Source organism: Apteryx mantelli, chromosome 13 (assembly GCF_036417845.1).
Source record: "Apteryx mantelli isolate bAptMan1 chromosome 13, bAptMan1.hap1, whole genome shotgun sequence".
Classification (NCBI taxonomy): domain Eukaryota; kingdom Metazoa; phylum Chordata; class Aves; order Apterygiformes; family Apterygidae; genus Apteryx; species Apteryx mantelli.
This window is the reverse complement of record NC_089990.1, coordinates 5879580-5905306: the sequence shown is the minus strand read 5'-3', so window position 1 is coordinate 5905306 and position 25727 is coordinate 5879580. Positions and strand designations below refer to the sequence as shown.

The following is a 25727-nucleotide window of genomic DNA, read 5'->3' as shown; positions in this document are numbered from 1 at the left end:
TGCTTAATTTCAGAGATAGAAAATAACTTTAATTTGGCATTGAATGGATCAAAAGCCGTTTGCTTTTACCCAAATGTACAACTGTGAGAAAGCTGTTTGGTTTTGAGAGAAAGCACAGACTGTTTTCAGATTATATCTAAAAAATGCATTTGTGTTTTCTGCTCAGTTTTCACCCCCTAGAATTCCCTCCTTTCGACCCAAAGAACAAAGTTCTCCAGATCTGTGCTGAACAGCAAATCTGAGAAAAAGCCCAAGTTTTCATTTCTTGCCTGCTTGAAATGCTAACTGCATCTGATTTTGGCTGCTAACGGTTGTAGGCTTCCAGTGCTTTCCTTTATCATCTCTTGAAGATTGGTACTTTCCCTCTGACCTTCCTGCCCCCCCCGCCTTTGGGGGACGGAAATCTGGCCATCCTGTAATCACTCGCTTATTACTTAGCCCTTGACAAGCACTAAAATCAGCAGGGTTAAATTGCTGCCAGGGTTGACATTTCCTGCCCCAGCCATGAGTGCTCTTTTCTTGGAGAGAAAGGAGAAAATATAAGCCAGAGCCCAGAATGACTAAAAAAGGGCGAGAACCTGCAATTCTGCAATTCTCAAGCTGCAGAAATGTTCCTTTAATGTATTACATGCGGTTAGGCCCACATCCCTGTCCAGGGTTGACACCTTTGAGGGCAAAGTGCCCAGAGGGCTTCTTGTGTGCAGATCAGTGGACAGGATGGGGTGGAGATTCATGCTGGAGCCATCCCTTCAGCAGGAGCTCAGCAGCTACCTGCACCCTTTGGACATCCCGCAGGCTGATCTACGAGCGTAGGGGGCACAAGGTGCACCTTGCTCGCCCTGCGCCGGTCGAGCATTCCTGCTTGCTGAGTTGTCCAGGGCTGTGGGAAGGAACTGCCGGCACCTGAGGGGCTCGTGGAGGGGATGAGTGGATGGTCAGGGTGTAAAGGACATGGTGGAGGGAGCTGCGCTTCTTGGGCAGGACATGTTTTGGGGAGTGGACGTCAACACAAGCTGACTTATGTAGTTTCTCTGCTTGTAGGATGCTTTGTTTAAAAAAAAAAAATCTCGGTGTGGGCGGAGTGCTGTGGTTGGTGCCCACTGACAGCATTACATGGTGTCAGAAGGAACATGCTTGACCCAAGGGGTGAGAGGAGTGGTCTAGTTGTAGAGACAGAGAGTCAGAAGCAAATGTGTTTGAAGGACCCAGTGTGCAGCTGCGTGACACCCTAACTGGTGTGTTTGTGTCACCCATCTCTTTGCAGAGCTTCAGGTGGGGAGGTGCTGATGTGACCTTACTGCACAGCTACAGTGGCAGTGAGAATTTTCTACAGCAGCCCCCAGGAGATTTATGTCAATAAGCTGGTATTATTTATTTATTATTTTGGCCACTTTTTCCTCCTGCCATTGTTTCTGATCTTTTGAGGAGCTGCTGTGAACTTGAAGCTCTCAGATCACTTGCCCTGCAAGCACTTGAGTGCTGAAAGCCCCACGAGGTGGAAGTTGACAGCAAGGAGGCGGGGCTGCTTGAAAGGGACTTTCTGCCCATCCTTGGGAAACCCCATATAGAACAGATAAATGGCTTCATATGGGGAATACATCCACCTTCTGTCATCTGCTGTTCTGGAGAGACATTCGAAGTTGAGAGGAAGCTGCTGGAGATGTTTTACAGCGGATGAAGGAGGCTGAGCATCTTTGGTATTAGCAATTTTTTCCCTGATGAAGTGTGATGATAGCAGCAGTGGTGCTGGAGGGAATTTTCTTGAAACCATTTATTGAAGGTGACTGTGAAGGGACAGGAAATCTGCCTTCCTACAGCTGTCTGAAAGCTGGAGCAATAGTCTGATGATTTTAACCCCTTTTGCAATGAACTGTGTCTTCTCTAAAGAGGGGTCTATTGAACATGAGGTGAAGCACTGTACGTGCATAAACCAACCCATCTACTCCTTTGGCCTGTGTGAACTCCCTTGGCTCCAGACGCATTTCCTGAAACACGGCACTTCCCCCTTCTATCATGGATGTTGAACATGGACCAGATATCAGCTTAGGAGAAATGGTGATGAAAATAATAAAATACTGAATAAATAAGAATTAAGACCAGTATCATCAAAAATATTTAGGAACTGGACTCTTATTTTATTAAATATCATGCCCCTCATGATTACCATCTGAGGATCTGGATCTAAAAGTGCAGTTAGTGAGCAAAGGTCATATCTCTCTTTGTCCAGCCTTTGCGCTTGGTTTGACTAAAGGGGAGAGTGTCCTTAATTCTTTTTCAGATGAAATTTGATGTTCCCGCATCAAACAAAGCAGGGCACCCTTTGGACAAGAGCAAAACCCTCCAGTGAAGTGACAAATAGAAATGAGATTGTTGCTTGTGTGCATTGAGAGGAGATGAGAGACAGATGATGCTTCTTCGTGGGCAACTGAAAACCTGCCAGAAGAACTAAGAAGCCCTTTTAGTGTCACAAAGGGGCGTCCGAAGAAGCAGTGCTGTCCAGGCAGCGAGCCGCAAGCCGTGGAACAAACGGGAGGGCTGTCGTGCACAAGGACATTCTATTCCACGTGCCAAGGGCAAACGTCAATGCAGAAAACAATACCAAGCAGTTCTCCACATCAAAGATGACCCTGAGAAGACCTGCCAAGAATGTGGCTGCATCTGCCTCAGCACCAGCCATCTGAGGGACTGCGCTAGGCATAACCTTCGAAGTATGCTAGAGCAGCAGTCATCGCGGATTTAATGGGCTGAGGGCGCACATGGATGTGGCTGTAGGTTCGGAGCTGATGGTATCATGCAGGAGGGTGTCAGTCCACTGACTTTTTTTTTGTTTCCCCCTTGCCTTGCCTTGCCCTGCCCGGCACTGTGCTTCTGCTGTTAAGTTTGAAAACAATATTAGGGATAACTGAGGCAATTTTTTGGTTTAGCTGCCAAGATAAATGTTCTCATTGTTTTGCTCATTAAAGCAAACAAAATGTTCGTAGTTGTCTGCTGTGCCTCTGGGTTGGGGGAGAGGCAGTTGATGGATCCTGCTTCAGAGAAGAAACTTTATTTGAAAAGGTACATTGTTCCTGAGGGCACCGAGGGAGGAATTGCCTACCCTGGAGTATTAGGGGAGGTGTCTTCAGGAAAGAACGTTTCCTTGTTACTGAAGAGAACAGAAAAATGGTCATTTTACACTGGCGTGGCTCTCGCTGGCTTTTGTTAGGGGGTGGTAAAAGCCTTAACTGGAGCAACTTCACCTCTTCAGGGCAGCTTCCCTTTTCTAGTTGCTCCGTAAACAGTTGCTGCAAGAGGCATCTGCTCAGCGCTGTGAGATCCGATCTGCTCTCGCGTGGGCTCCCAGGTGCCAGCAAGGCTTGCCAGGAACCGAAGGAGGCACCGTATCAGATTGTCTTGTGCACTTGCCCGCGCCACGTGACTTGCCCTCAGAAATACTTCGGGTTGACTTCAGAGCGCGTGAGAGAGAAGTGGAGCAGATAACGCAGGAGGCAGGACGGCGTACAAGATGATATAGTCATATGGCTGATGAAGAGCAACAGCTAAAGAATACAAATCATTTGCAGTATCTCCCGAGACAGCACACGGCTCTCCTTTTGACACATTAATATTAAAACCGGGCAGGTCAAGTGAATAGTGTTTTGATTCTCGGGAGTTCTGCTTTGTCTCACTGGCAGTTTGACATCTGCATGAATAAAAAAATAGAAAACTATAAGTAGGGAATCGAGCGTAAATGCACCCTTGAACTTTTCCTCGCATGGAGGTGACAAAAACCAGAAAGATAAAGCTGCAGAAAACATCACCACAGGCAACGAATACTGAAGAGGCACAGAGCTGTGCTGTGCCGAAATATTGCTCCTAGATGTGCTCTGTTGCACAAGACCTCGGAGGCCCAAATCTGTGGTTGAATCAGATGCCTTCTAAATTATTCATGTACTACCACAGGGCCAGCTGAATTGGTTACTTAATTCCGAAACACTTTCATTGGAATATTTGGGGTGGGGAAGGCAAACCAAAAGCTGTCTGAGCGATCTTCTGTTTCACAGCGAGCTGAACTTTAGGACCTGCATGTGCCAAGATGATGCTCTTGCAAAAAACTGAGTGAAGGAAAAAATTACGCAAGTAAGGCTGTGCTCCTCCAAAAAAATGGAGGACACCTCCCTCGTCTTACTCTGGCTTCTCACCTAAAGAATCACACAGTCCTTGCTTCGCTCAGTTTTGGAGTTATTTTTTAGGTCATTAAATCATCTTTCTATGCCACTGAGAAGTTCTTTCAGTTGTCTTTGTCCAGTACTGCCCTAATTCAGTTTTTACAAGGAAAACAAAATAGAAATCAAAAGTAATTTCCCTGCATTTATTTTCAAATTGATGGATTTTATGTTTTCTGATGTCTGTGCTGCTGGCATGGCAACACGGCTATTGTGCAAGCATGGAAAATAAGAAAGCCTGAGTTATCAGCATTATTATAAATAGTTATTAAAACTGACAGGATTTTAAACGTTATTATTAGCTATCTTAATGATAACTTTAGGGTAGAGTGAGAGAATAACATGTTGCTCTGGCTGTCTGGTAGCTGGTGGGAGTGCCAGCCTGGCTGGAGCTCCCTGCGGGACTGTGCACAACCGGACTTCTGTCATCCTTCCTCAGCAATTAGTTGCCTTATGAAGGAGGAGGGGAAAAAACAAACTGGATGATTCTCTGACCCTTATCTTACTGCATGTGTCGATTTTCTTGAGTTTTGGTGGCTTCATGGTGGGTTGTTAACAAGGCATTTCACTTGATAGGCGAGTTCTTTAATGGTGGAGTTTCTACTAGAAGAGGATGCAGCCATCTAAAATTGATAATGAGTAGGAAAGAGATTCAGGATGTGGGGCAAAGCATTTCCCTTCAGAAATGTGTGTTTGTGACTGAAAGAGCACATCGTTTTTACCTGATTAGATCCTCACTAGTAAATGTAGGTGGGGGATTCCTCCACTAGCATGGCGTGAAACACTCGAGTTAAGCAAAGAACTGTGTGCTTCTCACTTAATTTTGTGGATTGTGTGAAAATCTGTATTTTTAAGAAGCAAGTTTGATATGAATGTGAAGATTGGTGCCAAAACACATCTGTTAGCAGCTTTTAATCTTCACGTTTGACAAAGCGTATAGACATGGACAAATTGTAATTTACATGATGAAACCACAGGGTGATGGATTGCTGCAGTGGCATGGAACACCACGGAAAGGAAATAAATTTCGCAAGATAAAAGGAAGGGGGTTGGAGTGCATTTACTTCTATTATAAGCTTTTACAGGGTACGTGTACTACAATGTACTACCTGGGCTCAAATCTACTAGAGTAAATCCTCTTCAGCAAATAAAGCTTTCTTTGGGACTCCGCTTTATTAGAAAGGAGATTATTTGGTTTTGAGGGTCATTCTAGAGTAGGCTTTGAATGAACTTGAGTTGCTTTCCAAGATAAACACAACCCCAGAACAAAGCATATCTGGGTTTACTGTTACATGCAATGGTGTTTTAAGAGCTTGCACCTGGCATTGCAGAGTGAACATTAAAAGCTTGTGAAGAATTGCCAGTGCAACATATGGCGCAGCCTACTGACAGATCCAGAGTTGGTCTGGACTGGGTACTGGCCTGTTGCCAGGGGTTAAGGTTATCATTGCAGTGACATGCAGCAGTTAAGCATTTATCACTGTTGTAACAAGGGGTAATTGCTCATCATCTTCCCTGAAACTCTTACAGGTGATCTCTACTCCTGCCTTCCTGTTGCCTTCAGAAACCATAAAATGCCAGATTTGGACCGATGAATTTCTTCTATGTCTTCCTCTTCACCTGCAGTTGCATCTCGCAAAATATTGCCTTGTCTGCTCGTTGTGTCCTTCATTAGTTACGGCTCAGTCAGGCTGCTGCTGCAGGCTGAGGTTTGCAGAAGGCAGGGTCTGTTTTTAGCAGGTCAGTCGCCCTGTTCAGGTTGGTCCTCTCCTTAGCTCTGTGTAGGGCTCAAAGCTGCCAACCTATGCAGGCAAGGAAGAAAAACCACGATTGCTTTTAAAATCATCCCGGGCCTTTGTTCAAAGGATGCGTGCGGCATCTAATCCAAGTGACCAGCCAGTGTCTTCGGCGATTGGGCTTGTCTGCAGTGGAACGTTGCAAAGCGGCTTCGGTTTTCAGTACATCTGCTAGAATTCATAAAGATCAATCCGATGAAATATCAAAGCGGGGCGTGGGGCAGATGCTGTGATATCGCAGCCACTCAGCACTTGCGGGGTGAACTGGGAACCTAAGATGGGAAGGCGCCTCCTGGGTCACTGCTGTGCTTGGGATTTTTCTCAACACTGTGTCATGCAATCCCTTTCATAAAACCGCAGCGTTCCATGTTATGGTCAATGAAGCCTTCTGCCCCCCCATCCTGCTTAAAATTCCTCTAGACTCTGGCTGGTTCTATGAAACTTTTCCTAATTTTCCTCCTGGCCAGTTTCTGGTGTCTTCTGTTTAATGTTGTTGCAGATCCTCGCCCCAGGAGCGCTGGGCACGGTGACGGCCCTTCCCCGGCCACGTGCCGTCTCTCTCCGAGACCAAATGCTTCTGGGAGGGGAAGCAGTAGGACTGCCATGGGAGGACGAGCGTGATCTGCTGACAAGCCTCAGCAAAGAGCATGGAGGTCCTGGCGCCTACCACCGAGTCACATGGGAAGGGATTTTTGTCAGAGAAAGGACTAAACTGGGGGATCCTTCAGAGCTCTGCCTCTGGCTGCGAGATGTTATTTAGTTCCTTCTTTCCCCCTTCCCAGCATTTTTGTTTTGCAAGGACTGGACCATCTGGATGGCAGATGATACCTTTACATTTGTCTGTTTTCAGTTTTCCTACTATAAATCATCTGATTTAGCTGTTTTCTATTGCTTGAGCTCTTCCCAGTGTTTGAACTGGTTCTGCTTTAAAGCCGTGCTGTTCCAATAATGAGCTTTCTGCTGGGGTTCCCGCTCATGCTGCGCCTTCCAAATATATACGCTCTGAAGCATCCAAATCTGATTCCCCCGTCGCCGCAAACGGTTCTCCGCACTGAGCACCCCCTCTCTTTTTGCTCAGCCAAATGGGCTCAGTCTCGCTTGCTTTTCTTCACGAGGTCTGAACAGAAAATAACGTTAGTTTTGTTCGGTGAGGATCTGTTTAATTTGCTTCATAGTTTTGTAAACGGCTCTTCTTGTAAGCAGGAGTTTCATAACGCTGGGGCAGCGAAGGCTTTTTGTTTGCAAACGTATACAGATGAGGGCTCTGGAGACCACGTGTGCTCCTGCCCTGGTGCCATGAATTCTCAATTTTCTGAAGTCTCCGCGAGACTCGGCTCGGCCCGGCGGGTCAAAGGACAAGCTTTTCCTTTGTCTTCCTTTCTCAGTGCAGCAGAACGGCGGAGGATTTCGTCTTGGCCAGACATGCGGCGGTTTCTGACGGCATCTTCTCTGTCTGCCCGAGTTGCGCAGAGCTATTTCATGGGATCTTAACTTCTTTCTCAGAGCCGTTACAGGCTCTCCAGTTGGGGTGTGTGTGAAGGAGTCTCATTTACTTTCTAAAAATTAAAGTGGCTTTTGTTGACGGCAGCAGGATCAACCAGCTCTGGATGTCTGAGCTGTGGGAGCTGTACCCTAGAGCTGTAATCAGCATTCCTCGCAGGTAAAATCCAGCTCCGAACTCCACCAACCACAGAAAATTGTCCTTTTGTCTTTCTATCCAGTTTCCTTGCCCATCAAAGGGAAATCATGGTCTTTTTTTGAGTTGTTGGAAAGACAACAGCTTTTTATCTGTTTTCTCGTTTCATAAGAAAAGAGGGTTTAAAATATCTGCTGCTTCTGGTTGGTTAAGCCTGCCCGTCTCCCCTAGTGAGGCGGGAGGTGGAAGTCTATTTTCCAGAAGTGCTTGTGGTGTTTGCCTGGTGGCATCTGTGGGCAGCAGGATCCATGCCTTTGGCGTGTTCATCTGTAGAGAAGGAGCCTGTCTGTGCTCCCTCCGACCCCTGCGCCACGCCACAGCGGCAGCCGTGCCGGATGAGTGCTCGGGGCTGGAGCATCCTCAAGATGCTTGGCGTAACACAGGGCTCAAGGACATCCCTACTGGGCCAGGACCAAGGTCTGTCCAGCCCAGGTGGCCTGAAGCCAGTGGTGATATGTGGGAAGAGCGTAAGAATAGGGCAAGCAATGGAGAGACTTCCCTGGGATATTCTCCCCACTTCCAAAAATTGCTGTTCAGAGGCTGGCTGAGATAGAGGTGGTGAACGTGATAGTCTGGGGTGGATCTTTCTTTGGAGAATTTGTGTAATCCTGGGCGGGGTGTGGTTCTTAGTAAGAGCTCTGCTTCCATGAACTTTTTCTGCTTTTTTCTGGAATCCATGAAAGTGTTTAGCATTGATCTCCTGTGGCAAGGAGCTGCACCGCTCAATTGTGTGCTGTATAAAGGACTGGTTGTGTGTGCGCGTTTGTTTTAAATCTGCTGCCTACTAGCTTAATGTGCTGCCTCCTACTTTTTTCAGCAGAAGAGGTGGTGAACAGTTGTTCATACTCATTTTCTCCCAATGTGATGGACTTTGCAAAAGTAGGGCCCTCAGCTTCAGGCCTTAAGGGTGGTACCAGGGCTTACACCCAGGAATTCTTCTCCATTCACTTTTTCATCCTGTCTGCCATGAGGTCTGTTCCCAGACCTTCAGCAGAGGAGATGCTCCATTTTTGTCAAATGACCCCTCTCTTCTGGTGTGATATGCATTTCCTTCCTTCAGAACCATCTTGGATCATAACGTATTGAGATCACTTTCCGCAAAAGCGTTGCAAGAAGTCTGAAGTGCACTGCTTAAAACAGTAGAGACTGTTCCTATTTCATCGGCATATCTCTGACTCCATCTTAATTTTCCACGTTTGTATATAGTTAGTTAACACTTAAATTTGCTCTTGGGAGAGATTGTCTGTTTAGTGCTTTACTTGGACCTACCATGTGGTCAGCATTAATACGTTGCGCTAGCATAATGCTTTTCAGAGTGACTGTGGAAATTGTTTCACTGAGTGTTTTGAAGCTTGGCCAGAGAGTGAATCAAATGTGAATGACCATGAGTCACTTTTGAAAATAGCCCCATCGAGGGTTCAGAGGGTGACTCGTCTGCTGTAGATAGCTCCGCTTGCATGGGCGAGAGTGCAAAATTGCCGGCATGTCGGCTTCGAGGTTCATCCCAGCTTGTCTTCAGTGCTTTGTCCTGAAAGGCTGTAGCTGCCACCTCCTTCGATTGTGGCTACCTCCGGGGGAAAGGAATCACGTTATGTAGCGTGATGGGTACTGAGTATAAATGAACCTGGGTATGTGTCATGTAAATGTTGTGTTCCAGGATTTGAATGTAAGATAAAGGAGCTGCTCTCTCTGCGAGAGAGCCCTGCTGAGCGATTGTCAGGGAAGAGCCGAGTCGGAGCAGCTCCGAGGAGGAGGGCAGCTGCCTCCCTGGGCTGTTCCTCATGGGTTTGTTAAGGGGATATTGGCAGCATCAGATTTCTGCTGCTTTCTTAAAAACAAAACAAAACAAAAAACAAAAAACCCCCAACTCCTGGCACCTTCTCCTTCAGTGTCTGCAGCAGGGCTGAGATAACGTGGTCCTGTGCTCTGCCCTTTTGGCATGACTGCCTCCTGCTTCCTTCCCCTGACCCCTGCCTCGTGCAGTGCAAGGGGCACCCGGCGAGCTGCGTGTCTGCCTTCGGGTGCCTCTCTTTGTGGCCTAAAGGGTGGTCCCCTAATGCCAGGCAGCTTTTCCACGTGCAGTATTGCAGCGCAGGTTATATTCTGCAGAGAGGTGGCCAGCCTGGAGCCCTTGAGTGGCACGTACACCCAAGGAGGAGGACCGAACCACCTCATCTGCTCCCTGGGACCACGTAACGGCGGAGCCCTGACCAGAAAGCGCTGGCTGTCTCGATCGCATCTCCTTTGCACAGTTCTGTTCCCACCTGCCCCACTGGAAACATGTGGGGCTTTTTGCTAATTTTCTTCTCTTTTCCCCTTTTTCTCTTTTAAAGGTGAACCCAACACCGCAGGGTACGCGAGCACTGCTGAAAATGATGTACTGCCCGCACTGCCGAGGTCTAGTATCAGTGAAGCCGTGTTACAATTACTGTTTTAATGTCATGAGAGGCTGCTTGGCCAATCAAGGGGATTTGGACGCGGAATGGAATATCTTTATGGGTAAGGCAATATGGGTTAAAACTATTCATGTGAGTGTAATGTGGATAAGGCAACATGGGTTAAAACCATGCATGTTAAGTGCACGATGATATCGAGTGTCGCTTATTTGAATGGCATTTGTGAGTGGCTACGTGCTGAGCTACAGTAGCTTTTTAAGGTATTTGTAATATGTATCTTTCACTTCTACATCTCCGTATACGGCAAAACTTTTGCAGTTCACGTTATTTTCTAAATAAATGAGACTTTCATTGTGCCAGTGACCTCTGTCGCAGCGAGCTCTAGGAAGATGAAGCTGCCATGCGCTTGTGAACTTGGAGTGTCTCTACTTGTTGGAGCCAGTCCAGCTTTGACAGACCTCATCTGTCTTGCTGCAGCCCGTCACGACTGTGCTCGTGCCGGTTTGCATTTACAGGCAGGAAGCCTGAATTCAGCACGGTATCCAAGAACGTGAAGGCTGAATTAGATAAAGGCCAAATACCTATTAGAAACAGGCAAAGAGCCCCAGTTCGGTGAGGGGGACTTGCTACCTCAAGTCGTGCGCTGTCTTGCACTGTTGACTGATGCTGCACTTGGATCTGCTGCTGCCGCCTCTCCTCTGACTCTGACTTTGTCTCTGGCCTTTTGCCTCTGCTTTCAAGGACTCCCATCGTGCAGCCTCTAACGTGCCCAGCCTTGAGATCCTCTGTTTTTTCCCAATGTATGTGCAAACTATTTTTTCCATGCTACTCCTTATATGTTGTTGTCACCATACCGCTATCTTTCCTAAATGCAGTTTTTTGCTAAGCAGTCTGGGAGTCTCTCTGTCAGTTGCAGTGAGCTTTGGGAAGAGCTGCAGGCCTGCATTTTACATTTAAAAAATTGAATGGGACATGTGTCTAATTCTGTTTTTAAAGAGCTCATTTGGAGCTCCGCCACTATCCTTTTGAAATGTTGATAGGCCTTGCACGATGCTGTGTTAATATTTTTGCTATTGTCTTCCTCCTGCTTGCTCGTTCTCTTCCATGCTTATGAATTCATATTATTTGGTGTATGAAATTCAGACTGAAATGATAAATTCTACACGGGGCCAAGACTCTGCAGGGTTTGTGATGCCTCAGGTTTTGGGAGTGCAAGCAACAGATAAAAGCTGAATGTTTTCATTCGTGCAGACTCCTTTTAAAGAAGCCTTGATTAATCTGTGGAAGAGCATCCTTTGGGAACAGTCTCTTCACTCCAGTTACTGTGTGATGAAGTGCATGCGTAAAGTTTCTGCAGCTCCTGACAAGGCTGTGGTACTCTTCCAACACTGCTCTTGGAAAAAAATAGGCTGTTAGGAAAGTAAAGATTTCTCATTCGTTAAACAGTGAGATTAAAAAAAAAAAAGGGAAATTGCTGATAATTGGCATTTCAGACTGGATTTAAATCTTAGAACTTGTTTTCCCATGTTTTGTCCACTGGCTTTTCACTTAACTGCCTGTGCCAACTGGATGTGTGCATGGTATTATTTTCAGAAGGCTTTTTTTGCCTGTGCATTCCATATAGGGAGTTAAATGTGACACTAAATTGGGTTTCCAAGTCATTCTCTGGGAGGCTGACATCCCCCCCCATTCCTCCCAGCCTTCTTTCTCATGAGAATATTAAGTATTTCAGCTACAATTGTTGCTGAAATAGCTCAAAGCCAGGAGACTTGCAAACATCTAGTCCAAGTAGAAAAGAGGAATCCCATGAAAGGGAAGGGCATAATGCCAGAAAACAGACAAAAGCACAAGCAGCTAATTGCTGTAGGTGGTATGCAACTAAAAACGAAACTTGGGGAAGCCAGCGAGCCCCGTCACACGAGGCTGATCAGGGACTGCATACAATAATTAAGTTTATTAAACAAGACAAAATAAATAAATGCGATTCCAGGTTGGAAGCAAAGCTTTCTTCTAGCAGTGCTTCCTTGCATAGAGGCTTCTTGCCCACTCTTTGCTTCAGTATGGTATTATACTTTCTTGCATTTATTGGCCGTGCCTGCTGGTTTCTCATACTCTGTGCTGATTCTTGCAGTGGATTCTAGATGTAGTCTTTAGTCTGTTTAACAACAGAACAGGTGCTAGTTAGGTTGCAAATTTTGCTTTTAATCTGAGTTTGCCACTTGAGGCAAACTGAATTAAACAGATCTGGTGTTTGCAGGGAAGACGTGTGTGCCAAATGGCTTCTGTGTATGTATTTTTAAAAACAAAAAACACTTAAAAAAAAAAAAAACCCAAACCCAAAAGCCACCTGCATGCTCTCATGCTTAATGCTATTTTGCGTTGCAGGTTTAAATACTGACTTACAATGATGATTTATTATGTGTCAAAAATAGATTTTGAGAATAGTTAAATAACTTAGATGGGCAACTTGCAATAAATAGTTCAAGTATAAATTAATTCAGGTACATGCGAGTATACATGCCCCCATGTATATAAACGTGTTTCTGTTTTAAAACATCAGAATTTGTAACATCATTTCTCACTGTGGTATGGCAAAGTTTTTCATCTTTGCCCTTCCTTTCCTTTCAATAACCTTTGTTTATCTCCATATTCATTGCCTGGTTTTGCCCAGACTGACAAATTTTGTATGAGTAGCTCCCATAGAGTTAACGAGACTTCCATGAGTTTATACGCAAGTCGCTTGCCGCTTTTCTAAACTGGGACCTTGGGTTTGTTGGCTTTTTTAAGACAACGACTTTATGCTTGCTTACTTCTGCAAAGTGCCATTTAAAGCTGCAGCATATGAAATAATGACCGAATTGCAATCTTTTCTCCCGTTTAACTACCTTTAAATTGTTTCGCCATCTCTTCTTGACACAATTGTACACCAATTAGACAGGGCTACACTTTGTCTCAAACGAGCTCTTGGGGTGGGGGGGCTTCCTGAATGAACAGTGTTAATCTCCAGTGCCTTTTCATGATTTTTTTTCCACAAAGGTTTACTCTGCTCAAAGATGTAGAATTCAGGCTCCGTATACATATCTGGAGTACTACTTTGTGTGCAAAGAATTCCCCCCCCCCTTTTTTTTTTTGAAAAAAAAAAAAAAAGAAAAAAAGATTGTTGTTAATGAATGGTCAAGGTCTTCCCCCTCCTTCCCTCCTCTTTTAAATCAGATCTGGGGGTTAAGACTGAAAACTGCCTTTTGTTCTTCAAGTCAGACAGTGAGGCTGAAGATGTGGGTTTCTGATTATTGGGGGCACAATGCAGAAGAATTGCTTTCCTCAGCGAGAGCGAGCCGCTTTGTCGCCGCGGATTGTCTCAATGCCAGCAGCAAGGACAAATGTATGCGGGAGGAAAAGGGTCTTTAAGCGATGGTGCGGTACGGTGGAGCGGTGTTTTTGTTTATTTATTTATTTATTTTTCCCCCCAAACCCACTTCTGTCGCCCCGGCACAGGGAGGAGAAGACAGCCTGGGTCAGGCTGCGGGTTTGTGATGCATGACCAGGGTACAGTTTTCCACTTTGCCAGACGTTTTTGCGAAGGAGATCGACCTCTCTTGCGGTGGCTTGTAAACGTCGATATATTTGAACCGGAGCTGGGGAAGGGGAGAGGAGAGGAAAATCTTCTGGGCAGACAAGTTGCACCTGCTTAATTTATGATTTTAATGCAACTTGCCTCCCCTCTTACAGCACGGCTTACATTATCTTGAACCCTAGCCAGCCTTATTTAATGTCAAATGTTGCTGCCGGAGGCAATGCGCTGCTAGCTATGACTGCTGGTGGGGACACCAGCCAGCTCCTGGTGGGAGGTAAAAATCTGTAGGATATCCCCCAAATCAAAACCATGCACTAGGTAGAGGGTCTCCTCCCCCCCCTCCTTTTTTTTTTTCTTTTTAATGAAAGTTTATTTCATTTAGTGCTTCTCGTCGGTATCTATCACTGCTCCTGAAGAGCTACAGTTGAATATATTCTCCAAGGCCAATTATTACTTTCCTTATCTTTTATAGCCAGCTTTGGCAGCTCTGCTGGAGGCCGAATGCATTTTCTATATCAGCAGTCAAAGCAGCGGCTGCATTCCTTAGCTGTGATACATGTAACGCCATGGCACCACGAGCAACAAAGGACCCAATTCGCTCTACATTCCCATGGTCTTGTGTATGGCCTGCCCGGCTCAAAGTTTACAAAGACGCCAAACAGCCAGAAGAATTGGGGTTTATGTTTCCTTTCAGTCTTTCACAAACACTTTATTGATCTGCGGCCTTTCCTGGCCACTCGGAGAATTAAGTAGTTACAAAATGGAATGATTTTCCCTTTTTTTTTTTTAAAAAAAAACCTATGCATTTTGTGTGTTTTATTATCTGTCTATTCATAATATTTTTATTTGAAATGAGCGGCTTCCTCCAAACTGCGATGGGATGCCCTTTATGTGCGTGAAAAACCCCCAAAGCTTTGACAATGATGAACACATTTAAGTTGTGCTCCACTTGTTTACAAAAGTCTCCATTTGGTAGCACATCAAAAGCATTTTTCTCCCCTCTGGCACAATGGTATATTCATGCTAGCAGTCATTACTCAGAGATTTGAAGCATCACTTTATTGGAGCCCACCACAATACAGTCTAAGACTCTTTGTTTCGTTTGTTATTACCTTCTTTAAAAAAAAAAAGAAAAAGAAAATGCATTTAGTTCAGACCTGTTTGTAGTCACTGACGGCTAAATTCCAGCCATGCCCCGCGACAGCTCTGTCGTTAATGCTGCTTGTGCGTGTCCGCGGGAGCGCGGGTGGCTCCTCGCAGATTTTACTCCCTAAGCACTGGCACCTTGGCTGGGCTGGGCGAGGGCGACGTCCGCCTTGGACGGCTCTGACGCCCCGGGCTGACGTTAACGGCACGCGCTCGAGTGTCCCGGCGGCTCCTCGGAAGTCGTTCTTAAGACGCGTTGCTCAGCTCATCAGCCTGTAACTCACTCTCCGAAAGTCTTTAACGTATTGACTTGTCTTTAAGGAGTGGTTTTGCATGCTGGGAATACTTGAGCAATTCATGCAATTTTTTTTTTTAATATACAAGTAGCATAATTGTAATTCTGTCATCAATTTTTTTTTTAGTGCAGTTTAAAATGACTAAGGCATTAAGGCAAAGCTGTTAATAAATTGTTTAATATGTGGAATATCTTTATAGGGCTTTAACTGGTAATGTAAACCCGCAGAAGATTATTGCTTTTTGAAAGTACCTCCTGCGCTTTGGAGGAGAATGAATGTCATGAGAAACACTTTTCAAGAGAAATTAATAGACTGAATGTGGAACGCCCATTTCTCCCTAATGGAAGGGAACAGGCGTATCCTTGGAAGTGGGAGGAACTCCTCGGGAGAGGGTTTCCTCGGGGCCTGGAGGGCGCCCTTACGATCTGGCCTTCCGCATCGCACAAGCCAGGAAAATTTGAAGAATTAAACGCGACTGGAAAACTATAAATTTGTGGCATAGCTGCCCAAAGTGGCGCAGGAGAGGAGAACAGAAAACAAAATGCCTGAGGAATGGAGGGACTGCAGTGAAAATTAGCATTAAGTAAAGGTTGCGATGGATGAAAAGAGACGACTGTTTAGCACGAGGGGCGTGCCTGGGCGTACCTTTTGGGGGAGAATCAAAGCGAAAACTTAAACGCAACGCAGGGCAAAAACTTTAATGCCAGTAATAGTTTCCCAGAGGAAGCGGTGGAAATTTGGTGGCTGGTACATTTAATGATACGTTGGATCGGTACGTTTGCGTTAGCAGCAGGAGGACTGATCCAGCATTGACTGAGGGACTTTTCCATCTCCCCTTTCATAGAGATGTGGCTAATATGTCATTAGTGCCCAGCGTTAACCCTGGTCTCAGGCAGTTTCCTTGTTGCAAATAGTCCATGTAATGTCAGAACGCAGAATCCTTCGACTTCGCCGGCTCAGCGAGGTCTGTAGCTTTGCATCAGGGAAGGATCCTAGTGATGGTGCTCTTTGTCCTTTTTTCCTTGGTTTCTTGCATGCTGGACCAGCACAAGGAAGCTGATGGTTTTCTCTGTCTCAACTTTGAAAGCAGTACTTAAAAACAAATGACACAAGGCAAATCTTTAGTAAATAAGTAGAAAGAGGAGGGATTTAGGTAATGCTTGTTCTAATGGGAGCAGCTGATTACAGACTGCCTTTTGGCAAACTGCAATAGCTTGCCCTCATTTAATGCAGCTTTTGATGTATATGAGTCCATGGTTTGGTGCTGGCAGACCTGCAGTGCTGTAAGTGCCGACCAGGCCAGTGAAGCTATAGGCACCAGGAACAGAGAAAATATTTCCTGGAGATGTGTACTGGTCAGAAGTGATGCTTTGGAGGTTAGCTTCTATGCATTTGTGTAGCACCTCCACCAGGTCCTTCTCCAGCCTCCACACTGGGCTTCTTCCTAATTGCTGCATCTCTCATCCCGACAGCAGCCGGCAGTCTCGCCCATGAGGCCTGCTTGTAAAACATTTCTGGATTCACAGCAAAGCATTCACTTGTTCAAGTTTGATCATGTGGAGTTGCAAAAGGCAACACTGAGTTGCCATTTTATGACTGATGGGGGGGGACTCATTCCTCTTTGGAGTATGTTTTAAATGCGGAGTTTAGAGCAGAGGGCCTCTGCTCCTCTGCATGCTTAATATGTGTTATCCTTGAAGTTTCTCCATTAAAACCCTTTGTTTCTCTCTCTCTCTTTGTGTTAGACTCTATGTTGCTGGTAGCAGAGAGGCTTGAGGGTCCTTTTAACATTGAATCGGTCATGGACCCCATTGATGTGAAGATTTCGGATGCAATCATGAACATGCAGGAGAACAGCATGCAAGTATCTCAGAAGGTAAATGGGCCAAGGGAAGAGTCCAACTTTATTTATCCAGTACATTGCATTTCCCTGTTTTAGTCAATAATAGTTTTTCTTAAATGTCCTTTCAAGTAAACATAATGCTGTTGTATTATTTTTGTGGGTGATGGGGGTTTTGGATTACTGGTTTGAGTTGGACTCTGAAGAGAAGGGCTCTTGTGAAGTCCCATTTTGTAAAACCATTTCCTTCGCTTGCGTAGGTTTTCCAGGGATGCGGCCAGCCAAAAACACTTGCGCAAGGCCGAACTGCTCGCTCTGTCTCTGAAAGTGGTTTCAGCGCTCGTTTTAGACCCTACAACCCAGAAGAGCGGCCAACGACAGCTGCTGGCACAAGTTTAGACAGACTGGTGAGTGCGTGCTGCCCCATTCCTGCCGATGCAGCCCAGGCGCTGCCCGTACAGCACGAGGTTCTCCGTCGTGCCCGTGGCTAGCGCCGACAGGTTGTCCGGGTGAAGGTTTCACATGAATTTGGGAGGGTGTGGGAATGTATGCACCCACAGATCTGTGTAGCACAGTGTGTTTTTTCCATTTGTAATTTATAGGATTTTTTAATATTCCTTGGCTGTCTTAAACTCTCTGAAGGGTGTAATCTGCCCATGGCTCTAAATGTGAATTACCTCAATGCTCGTGTGTCAGAAAGTGCCTGTTTTAAAGGCTCCAGTTATGAGTAATATGTGTTTGAAGAGTGGTGTTTGATTTTGTATTAAAAAAGTAAATCAACCATCAAGACTGTGCAACTTTGCATGCAGCGTAAAGATCTGGCCTAGACGTGTCTGTTGTGATAAAAGTATCTTTCCAGCTTCGCTTTTAATGAGTGCTTGGTATTCTGGATTGTGTCCTGTTTTCTATTCTTTCTTTCTTTCTTTTTTTTTTTTAAATAGGTTACTGATGTGAAAGAAAAGCTGAAGCAAGCCAAAAAATTTTGGTCATCTCTCCCTGGCAACATTTGCAATGATGAAAAGATGTCCGTAGGCACTGTCGATGAGAACGAGTGCTGGAACGGGAGCGCCAAGAGCAGGTTTGGAGACGCGGCTGAGCGGCGTTAACTCCCTCCCTCTCCGCCCCTGCGCCGCGGCCGTTCGTGGCGGCTGGCCCGCTCTGCCCAACCTCACCGCTCCGTGGTGCGGGAGTGACCCAGCTCCCTTGGGGCCGGCTGCTGCAGGGACCTCTTCTTGCAGCTGGGAGAGCTTGTGAAGTTCGATGGTTGTCCAAGCTCTGCATGATGGTTTGTTTTAAAGACGGGAATTGAGTCCAGCTGTCCAGATGTGACAACCATTCAATTATCACACCTCTCCTCTGACCAAAACCTACCTACCTGTCGCTCACAGGTCTTGGGAGCTGCTTTGTACAAAATCCTGTAGCTTATCGTGGGAGCGGGGAGTGTTTCTGGCAGACAGAGCCGGGATGCTTGTGTTGTCCAACAGCGTGTTGCCTTGGTGCTCCCCGCTTGTGTTTCTCACGTGATGCTGATCAGGAGCTGTTGCTGGGTTTCTTGTTGAGCAAGTGTGAAAGAGATGAAGAGGCTCGTGAAAGGTCTGCTCCTCCACTGCTGAGGGCAGCGGCAGGAGGAGGCCAATGGTTTTCATGTGTGCGTTTTATGGAAAAAGAGCTATAAAACTTTTTTTTAAGTAAGAAATTACCAACACATGAATCAGCCAAAGGATTTCTGTCATATGGTTTAGGTAACCATTTAGCTTTTACTTTGGAAATAAAAGATTTTTTTGTTTCTGTTTGCTTACTGATAAAATAAGCAAGAAACAAGATGTTCCATTTAGAAAAAATATTCAAAGATTTCCAGCAGTTTTTCTAAGTAATAACAGTTTCTGCTCTTGATATTTTTGAGGTGCAGGATTGAGCCTTTTTTGTACAAATTTTATATTGTTTTGTCGGTGCCTGAAACTGCTTCGCTCCGCCAAGGCAATGGTTTGGGTCTCCGTCACGAGTAATGGCTCTACTGTCCTGAGGTCTTCTTTAGCAGCAGCTCATGGCAGGTTTCCCTCCTGGGTGAGGGATCTTGGGCAGCTCATCATCAGTAAAGAGAGGAGGTGGAGGCTAAACGATCTGGAGCCTTTGCAACCCTAGCCAGGGAGAAAAAGGGAGGGCCTGGGGCGCTCTGTACGTCGTTTACTGCCATCCTATGTGGATTGTGCAAGATATTTTGCTTCACTGTTACTCTTTTCTGTTGCTCCAAAAAGTTAAAATTCAGTGACCTTCCACACTTTGCTTTCCCTTTGAAATCTCTTTACAATTTATAATATTGATAACTAATAATAGTAATAATAATAAATCCCTCCCAAATTTAGGGCAGAGTTTGAGCATGCCCTTCAGACATGTGCTTACATCTCACTGCCTGATCTCCAGGGTCAGTAAATTATGCTAAAGACTCTTCTCTCTGCTGGCATCATAACTAGGCAAAAATAATGTTTTCTTCTCTTAAACGGCGATTTTTTTTGCAAGTTGGGTAATTGGATTTAGCAAAAACAAAACAAAGAAGTCACATCTCTGCTGTATAAGAAACTAAGTCCATATACCTGTTTTAGGAGACATAAATCCTATTAGTTTTTGTTCCTCAGTCTCTCTTTAAACCCATAGACTGGGCTGTGTTCACATATGCGGTGTGGCAGAGGAGGGTGTTCACACCTCCTTGGGCTGAGCACGTTGGATCTTCTGTACTTTGATTAGTTTGGCTATGTTATCTCGTTTTCAAAATCACAGATGTCTTTCCTACTGGGGTTATTAGGGGAATTGCATCTCATGTCTGCATGGTGAGAAGTATGTATACAATATCTCGGCTTGATTTTGAGGTTCATTATGCAAAGCCAGAATGACTCCCTTGTCCCTGACAGTTACCATGGGTTTCTCTGGTATAACTGTGACCCCAAAGATGATTTTCCCAGAAGTGTCACCTAACTGGTGGTGGGCAGGAGCTTGGGCTGCAGGGACTCACCCTGCCGAGCTGCTGCTCCGTTAACAGCAGAAATGGTTTCTTTTTAGGTATGACTTTGCAGTGACGGGAAACGGCTTAGCAAGTCAAGTGAATAACCCAGAGGTGGAGGTTGATATTACCAAGCCAGACATGGTGATTCGCCGGCAAATCATGGCTCTCCGGGTGATGACCAATAAACTGAAGAATGCTTACAGTGGGAATGATGTTGACTTCATTGACATAAGTATGTTTGCTGCTGTTTGTCTTTGCTGTTTTTTTTCCTTTTAATTGGATTTCATGCTAACACAGGGTGTCTGGTTAAGCTTCAGATATTTGTAAGTGTGTTAGTAAAGAGGGTGGTAAATGGCATCTCCGACAGGCTGTGTGCGTAGGGTCATTCCCAGCACTGCTATCTTCAGAGGGGTTTAAGATAGCCATGTGTTTAAGTCTCACTGACTGGAGGCCCATGCTTAAATCTCATAAATGTTGAAATACCGAGTGCTGCGAGGCATCAGCAATCTCCTTATGTCGAGAACATCAGGAAGGCGTCTGTATGCTTTGGGTTTTTTTCTGCTGCCTCTGGTAAGTGAAATGTTCTGCTGCAGATCATAAAGGAATACAAAATGTATTTGTTTTCTGTAGGTGAGGAAAGCAGTGGAGAAGAGAGTGGAAGTGGCTGTGAACTTCAGCAGTGTTCCCCCGAGTTTGAATTCAACGCAACTGAAGTTACTGGAAACTCCAACAAGAGCGATAAAAATGTGAACACTTCTGCCGCTACCAGTAGCGGTTTATCACGAGCAGCCTTGTTCTTTAGCGTCTTGTTCTTGGCCCTGCAAAGACAATGGAGATAATTGTGCAGCTTAGGGGGAAAAAAAAGACTTTTATTATCAAAGTTAGAAGGCACCTGCTTTCACTTTTATACCATCTAGTGACTTTGCTTTTTAAGTTAATGGACAACAGTGTACAGTTTTTACTATGTTGCCACTGGTTTTAAGGTATTGATTTTTTTTTTCCCTTGCTATTCTGGGAATAACAGGAACGGGGACTACCAGTCTGTCCCATTCACCAAGAATCCATGTTAGAGGTGGATAACAAAAATGTATATACAAGCCTGTAGTTAGCTCTGCATTTGTGTCTTTATCACTTTTCTTTTTTTTTATTTTTTATTTTACCATATTTCTTACAAAAACAAAAAAAATCCCCAGGGTCCTTTTGTGGCATGTAACAAGTACGTGTTTCTGAAATGAGAAATATCTGTACAGAAGCAAGTTTTATTTATCATGTTATCTTATGGGGGAAAAAATAATTGCCCAACAAGCAGAAAACATGTTTCACATAGTTAACTTCCCATTTATCCACATTATGTTAGTTGCCTTATCTGGAAAGGAGTGGAAGTAATTTGTCTTTATTATGCGGTAAAACAGAATGTGAAGGCATAATTGGTCTATATGCCATATGCCCCATTTGCATAAAGCATTAATACCAGGAGCAGGTTTTACTTTTTTTACAGGATGTTTGGTTAAATTGGAAGAGACTACAGAGAATTCCAGTTTCGCAGAAGCTAAGAAGAGTTGTCACTTGTTCCCCTGGATCCTTGCAATTAGCTGTAACTCCTGTAGGTCAGTTCCCGCCGTGCATCCCCAGGGGGAATAAGGCATTAAACTTGTTCGGTTGGAAGCAACTTGTCGTGTCACAGATCCGAATGCCAACGTGTGTCTTGTCTGCAAATTTGTTAGATAGATGCTGGATTGATTTTTTTTTTCTTAGTAATACCTGGGTGGAGGGGTGGAGGGTGTTGCTTTTGTTTTTACAAGAGTTTTGTTTCCTCTCTGGTTGGGAGGTGAAAAGGGAAGGGGCAGCCGGACGTGACCGTTGCGCTGTCGCAGGCGGATCGGAGTAAGAGCAGGCACGAGCCGGCAGGGCTGAAGATGCCCCTTTTTGGTGTATTTGGTCACCTGGGAATTCCTGGGGCCGAGGCACCAAGCCACCGTAGCTTTTCGACGCTGTCCAGGATGCCCTTCTCTCTCTACTGGTGCTTTCGCAGTTGAAACAGTGTTGTGGTGAATGACAACTCATGAATAAAAGAAATGTATATTTTTAAGAAAAGGTATGAAATAACTTTAAAAAGAGCTTAGAAAAAAAAGTCTTCAGAAAGACTCAAAATTATTCTGCACATCTCCTGCTTTAGGTAGCCTTTAGGCCTGGCTGGACGCTGGAATCCAGCCAGGAGAGCGATCCACAGAGAGAAGGTTTGTTATAGTCCACCCTTGTGTTGTAAGGATAATTTTCTATTTTTATATTGAAGCATTAATTACTTGTTAGCTCAGGGTCAGCGCTTTATTCAACTTTATTTTCACACCAAATTTCTGCAAAACTATAAAGATGGAGTACTCTTGGCTGGTATAAACAATCCTGGAGGCTTAATTTTACTAGAAGTAGCCAGTTATTTATTAAACCATGATGTTAGTAGAGTAGGGATATTCTGGCTAGATTATTTTTCTTTAGAAAATAAATCATGGAAGCATAAAATTGAAAAAGTTATAAATTTATGTGTGGGAAAAAATGGATTGTAAATAGCTAAGTTGCCTTGCGAGGAATTGGAAAATGTGCTGATACTTAGAAACTACCTCAGTTCTGAGGAATTTCCTTTCTAGCTTTGAGTGCTATTACATTTACTTGGTAGAAGTGAATCTGGTCTCCAATATGTAGCTGAAAGAGTTATCCCTATAGACCTTGTTAGATTGTTTTTAATTTAGAGGGTTGAACTACATCCAGCTGTTTTCTTTCAGCTAAGTTCCCTAACAAAGAGAATTTCTGAATTAAATATTGCTGATGGTTTCCATGACTTTTACTGATTTGTTTGGTTTCATGGCATTTTCTGATTGCCCTTTAATTATTTAAATGGTTCTAGCCATTTGAATTTTAATCCTGGAATAAACAAACCTTAGATGCACTACCATTGTAAATATATCACAGTAAGGTCTGACTGGATAACCCTTTTGGCTTATACCCAGCTGGCAGGCCGGCAAAGTTAAATGAAGAAAAAAAATTAGACTTCTTCAGAGCTCAGAGAATGATGGAACAAAAGCCCTTGTGTTCAGAGCGGCTGACTTTTCCAAGATCTCAGTTTTTGGCATGAGTGTTCATATGTAAGAAAGTTGCTTGTAAATTCTCCTGCTTTGGAGCGTTCTGCCCAAGGTGTACTTAAAGAAAAACATTTCTGAATTTATATTTATCGTTTTACAACTAATTGCTTACTAATTATTCTTCATTAGTTTGGGAAAAGCGAACAATGCAAAGACCCGACGTGGGTTTTAAACTTGTCTAGTTGACTTGGTTAATAACATAACAACCCTCCACTCTACAAAGGACAGAGTTGTCACCTGGGGCTACAGGAAACAAGAGTAAACATCAATGTAGGATGATCAAAAGTTGTGTTCCTGCTTTTATTTTGCATTTGTGTGTGAAATCAGCTTTCTGACATGAGTTTGTAAACTAAACCGTAAGCATACGAACTGAGGCATGTTGCTGGCTGCTTGCTAGCAGGAATGCATGTTCTCTGTTCCTTCAGGTATTTTTTTTTTTTCCATATAACCGTTGCCATTATGACCATGTTTAAAAAAAATCCATCCATAGAATTAGTGATTAATGGAATTAATAATGAGCTTCAAATGTAAAATGAACCAGAGAGATGGTGTTCTTGGCGGTGTGTGAGCTGCTCTGTTTTCCCAAAGACTTGGAATAAAAAATACAGTTCTTGAAAGGACCTGCTTTAACAGATCTATGAATCTCTCTTGCTGTTCTGGGTCAAAAGCATATAGCTTTCTGTTGACATGCACATACAAATTGCTCTTGGTTTCTCCAGCAGACCAGCCTCCATATTCACCCTTCTGGTAGTAATGAAAGGAGCAAAAGAGCAAATAATGAGACTGTGGTAGTCAAACAGTCTCTGGTTTTGTACTGTGGTGGATGGTGTGGCCCTTAGTAGGGACAAATAACCAAAGCAGCAAAGGTGTCCTTTCTCCTCACCCCGGGTGCCCCAGCTCTGCCGCAGGTTCCTGCTCCTCCCCAGCTGTGCTCCGGCACGCTGCTGCCGGCATTCACCATTACCATCTTTGAATCTTCCTGGGCTGCGAGGAGAATGGTTGAGCTTCACATGAAGTCTGAGCTAAGCTGGCGTTTGTCCTCGCAGACAGTTTGGAATATTAATTCTGAACGGTGCAACCTCTCGGTGCTTTGGTTATTTCTTAAACCTGATGATGCTGAATTTCCTATCCTCCTTCTTTAATTGTTTTAGCTGGATGTAATGTGCCATTCCGGGTACCACCTCTGACTTGCTCTTACTTCCTTTCTCATGATAGTGGCTGGTATTAGACCCTTCTGAGCAAGGTACATAAAAATCCCTTCCATGTATTTGGATGCTTTTATTTATAGCGTGTCCCCCAGTATAACTCATGGCCCTGTTTGTCATCCTCTCCTTCCTCCACCAAAGATGCCCTCTTCCTTCTTGTCTTCTCCGTACAGCCCCCGCCGTCAGTGCGGGCACGTGTCGCTGTGCTGACAACGTCAGGAAATCACATTAGCGAAACTTGACGCCATGGGCCACTGCCCTGCTCGTGTTCTTCACTTTCAAGCACCAGCAAAATCTCAGTTTCTTGTTGCCGGCGGGACAGCCTGTACCTTTGGCACGTCTCCACAGCCAGGAGTGGCAGGCATCTGCCTCCTGCCAACCCAGGCAGCCCTCGAGGATCTTGGGAACCTTGAGGACCAGGGATCACCAAGGTCCTGTCCCTTCCTGCAAGATGGGTACAGCAGGCTGTTGCCTTGCTGAAGTCTGTTTTCCACTTGCAGCTTTTGTACTAGTGTCCACCCTATGTCTGGCTGTTCACGTTGATACAGCACTACTGAGTGATTCAATTGCCGTTTTTTTCTATTGTTTTGGGGCTACAGTTGGCCACTTTTATACCATGTTTGGTTCTTGTCGTGTAGCGTAAACTGCTTGTTTGGAAGCTGGTGGGCATGGTTGGTGCAGAAAACCTGTATGTGGGTAAATCCACCTCTGATCGTCAGAAGAAAATAACTTGTACCATTTTTTTTAAATGTTGGTGGTTTTATATTTCCATATAAAGCAGTCTGTGAACCTAGGATAACTGCAGAGTGTTGCTGTCTGAAGTCTGTCTGTCAGATGTGGTGGCTGATGGCCACCTGCGTACGTTGGCCCTTTAGCTGTGTATTGCAGTACCTGCAGGAATGAAGGGATGGGAAGGCCTTTCCTGGTGGTTCTTCTCTTCCTTTGAGTACTAAGAATAGTAATAATTAAAAAAAAAACCCACACACATACACACCCCTTGTCTTCCTCAAGGTTGCAGACAATCACTGAAGACTGAGAAGACACAGGACCTGTAATCCTCGGGGCTTGGTGGTGTGGCCACCCTGCATTTTTCGGAAAGGGCCAGGAGCTCTCTCACAGCTCTGCGTTTCCGCGTTAGCTCTGTGCCGGGCTCTCATTCCTGCCTGGTTTGCTTGAGCTTAACATTGGTGTCCTCCTGTCCCATACCATTGTGTGGTGTTGCTCTGCGTTTCTCCATGGTATCTCTTTCAAGTTGCTGTGTTTTAGTGGTTTAAGGTAATCTGTATCTGTAAGATATACATTGATTAGAGGTTGTGTAATACCAGCCTTTTTAGGACCAGCTGAATATAAACGAATGGTTTTCATTTTTTCTTGGTAATGCTGCTTCAAGCATTGTTTTTTGTTGTTTTTTTCCTAAACCCTTTGCTGTGGCTTGTTTAAG

The 25727-nt window shown here is 44.8% G+C and overlaps 1 protein-coding gene across 1 annotated transcript in view; it reads left to right on the top strand.

Moving 5' to 3' along the window:
* The window catches only part of GPC4 (glypican 4), an 81131-nt gene extending 56052 nt beyond the window's left edge, over positions 1 to 25079 (top strand). The window contains 6 exon segments of the mRNA XM_067304018.1: positions 10031 to 10196; positions 16855 to 16985; positions 17210 to 17356; positions 17891 to 18027; positions 20004 to 20179; positions 20578 to 25079. Of these exon segments, the coding sequence (XP_067160119.1) occupies positions 10031 to 10196; positions 16855 to 16985; positions 17210 to 17356; positions 17891 to 18027; positions 20004 to 20179; positions 20578 to 20786 (966 nt within the window). The 3' untranslated portion in view covers positions 20787 to 25079.
* Positions 25080 to 25727: the final 648 nt, after the last annotated feature.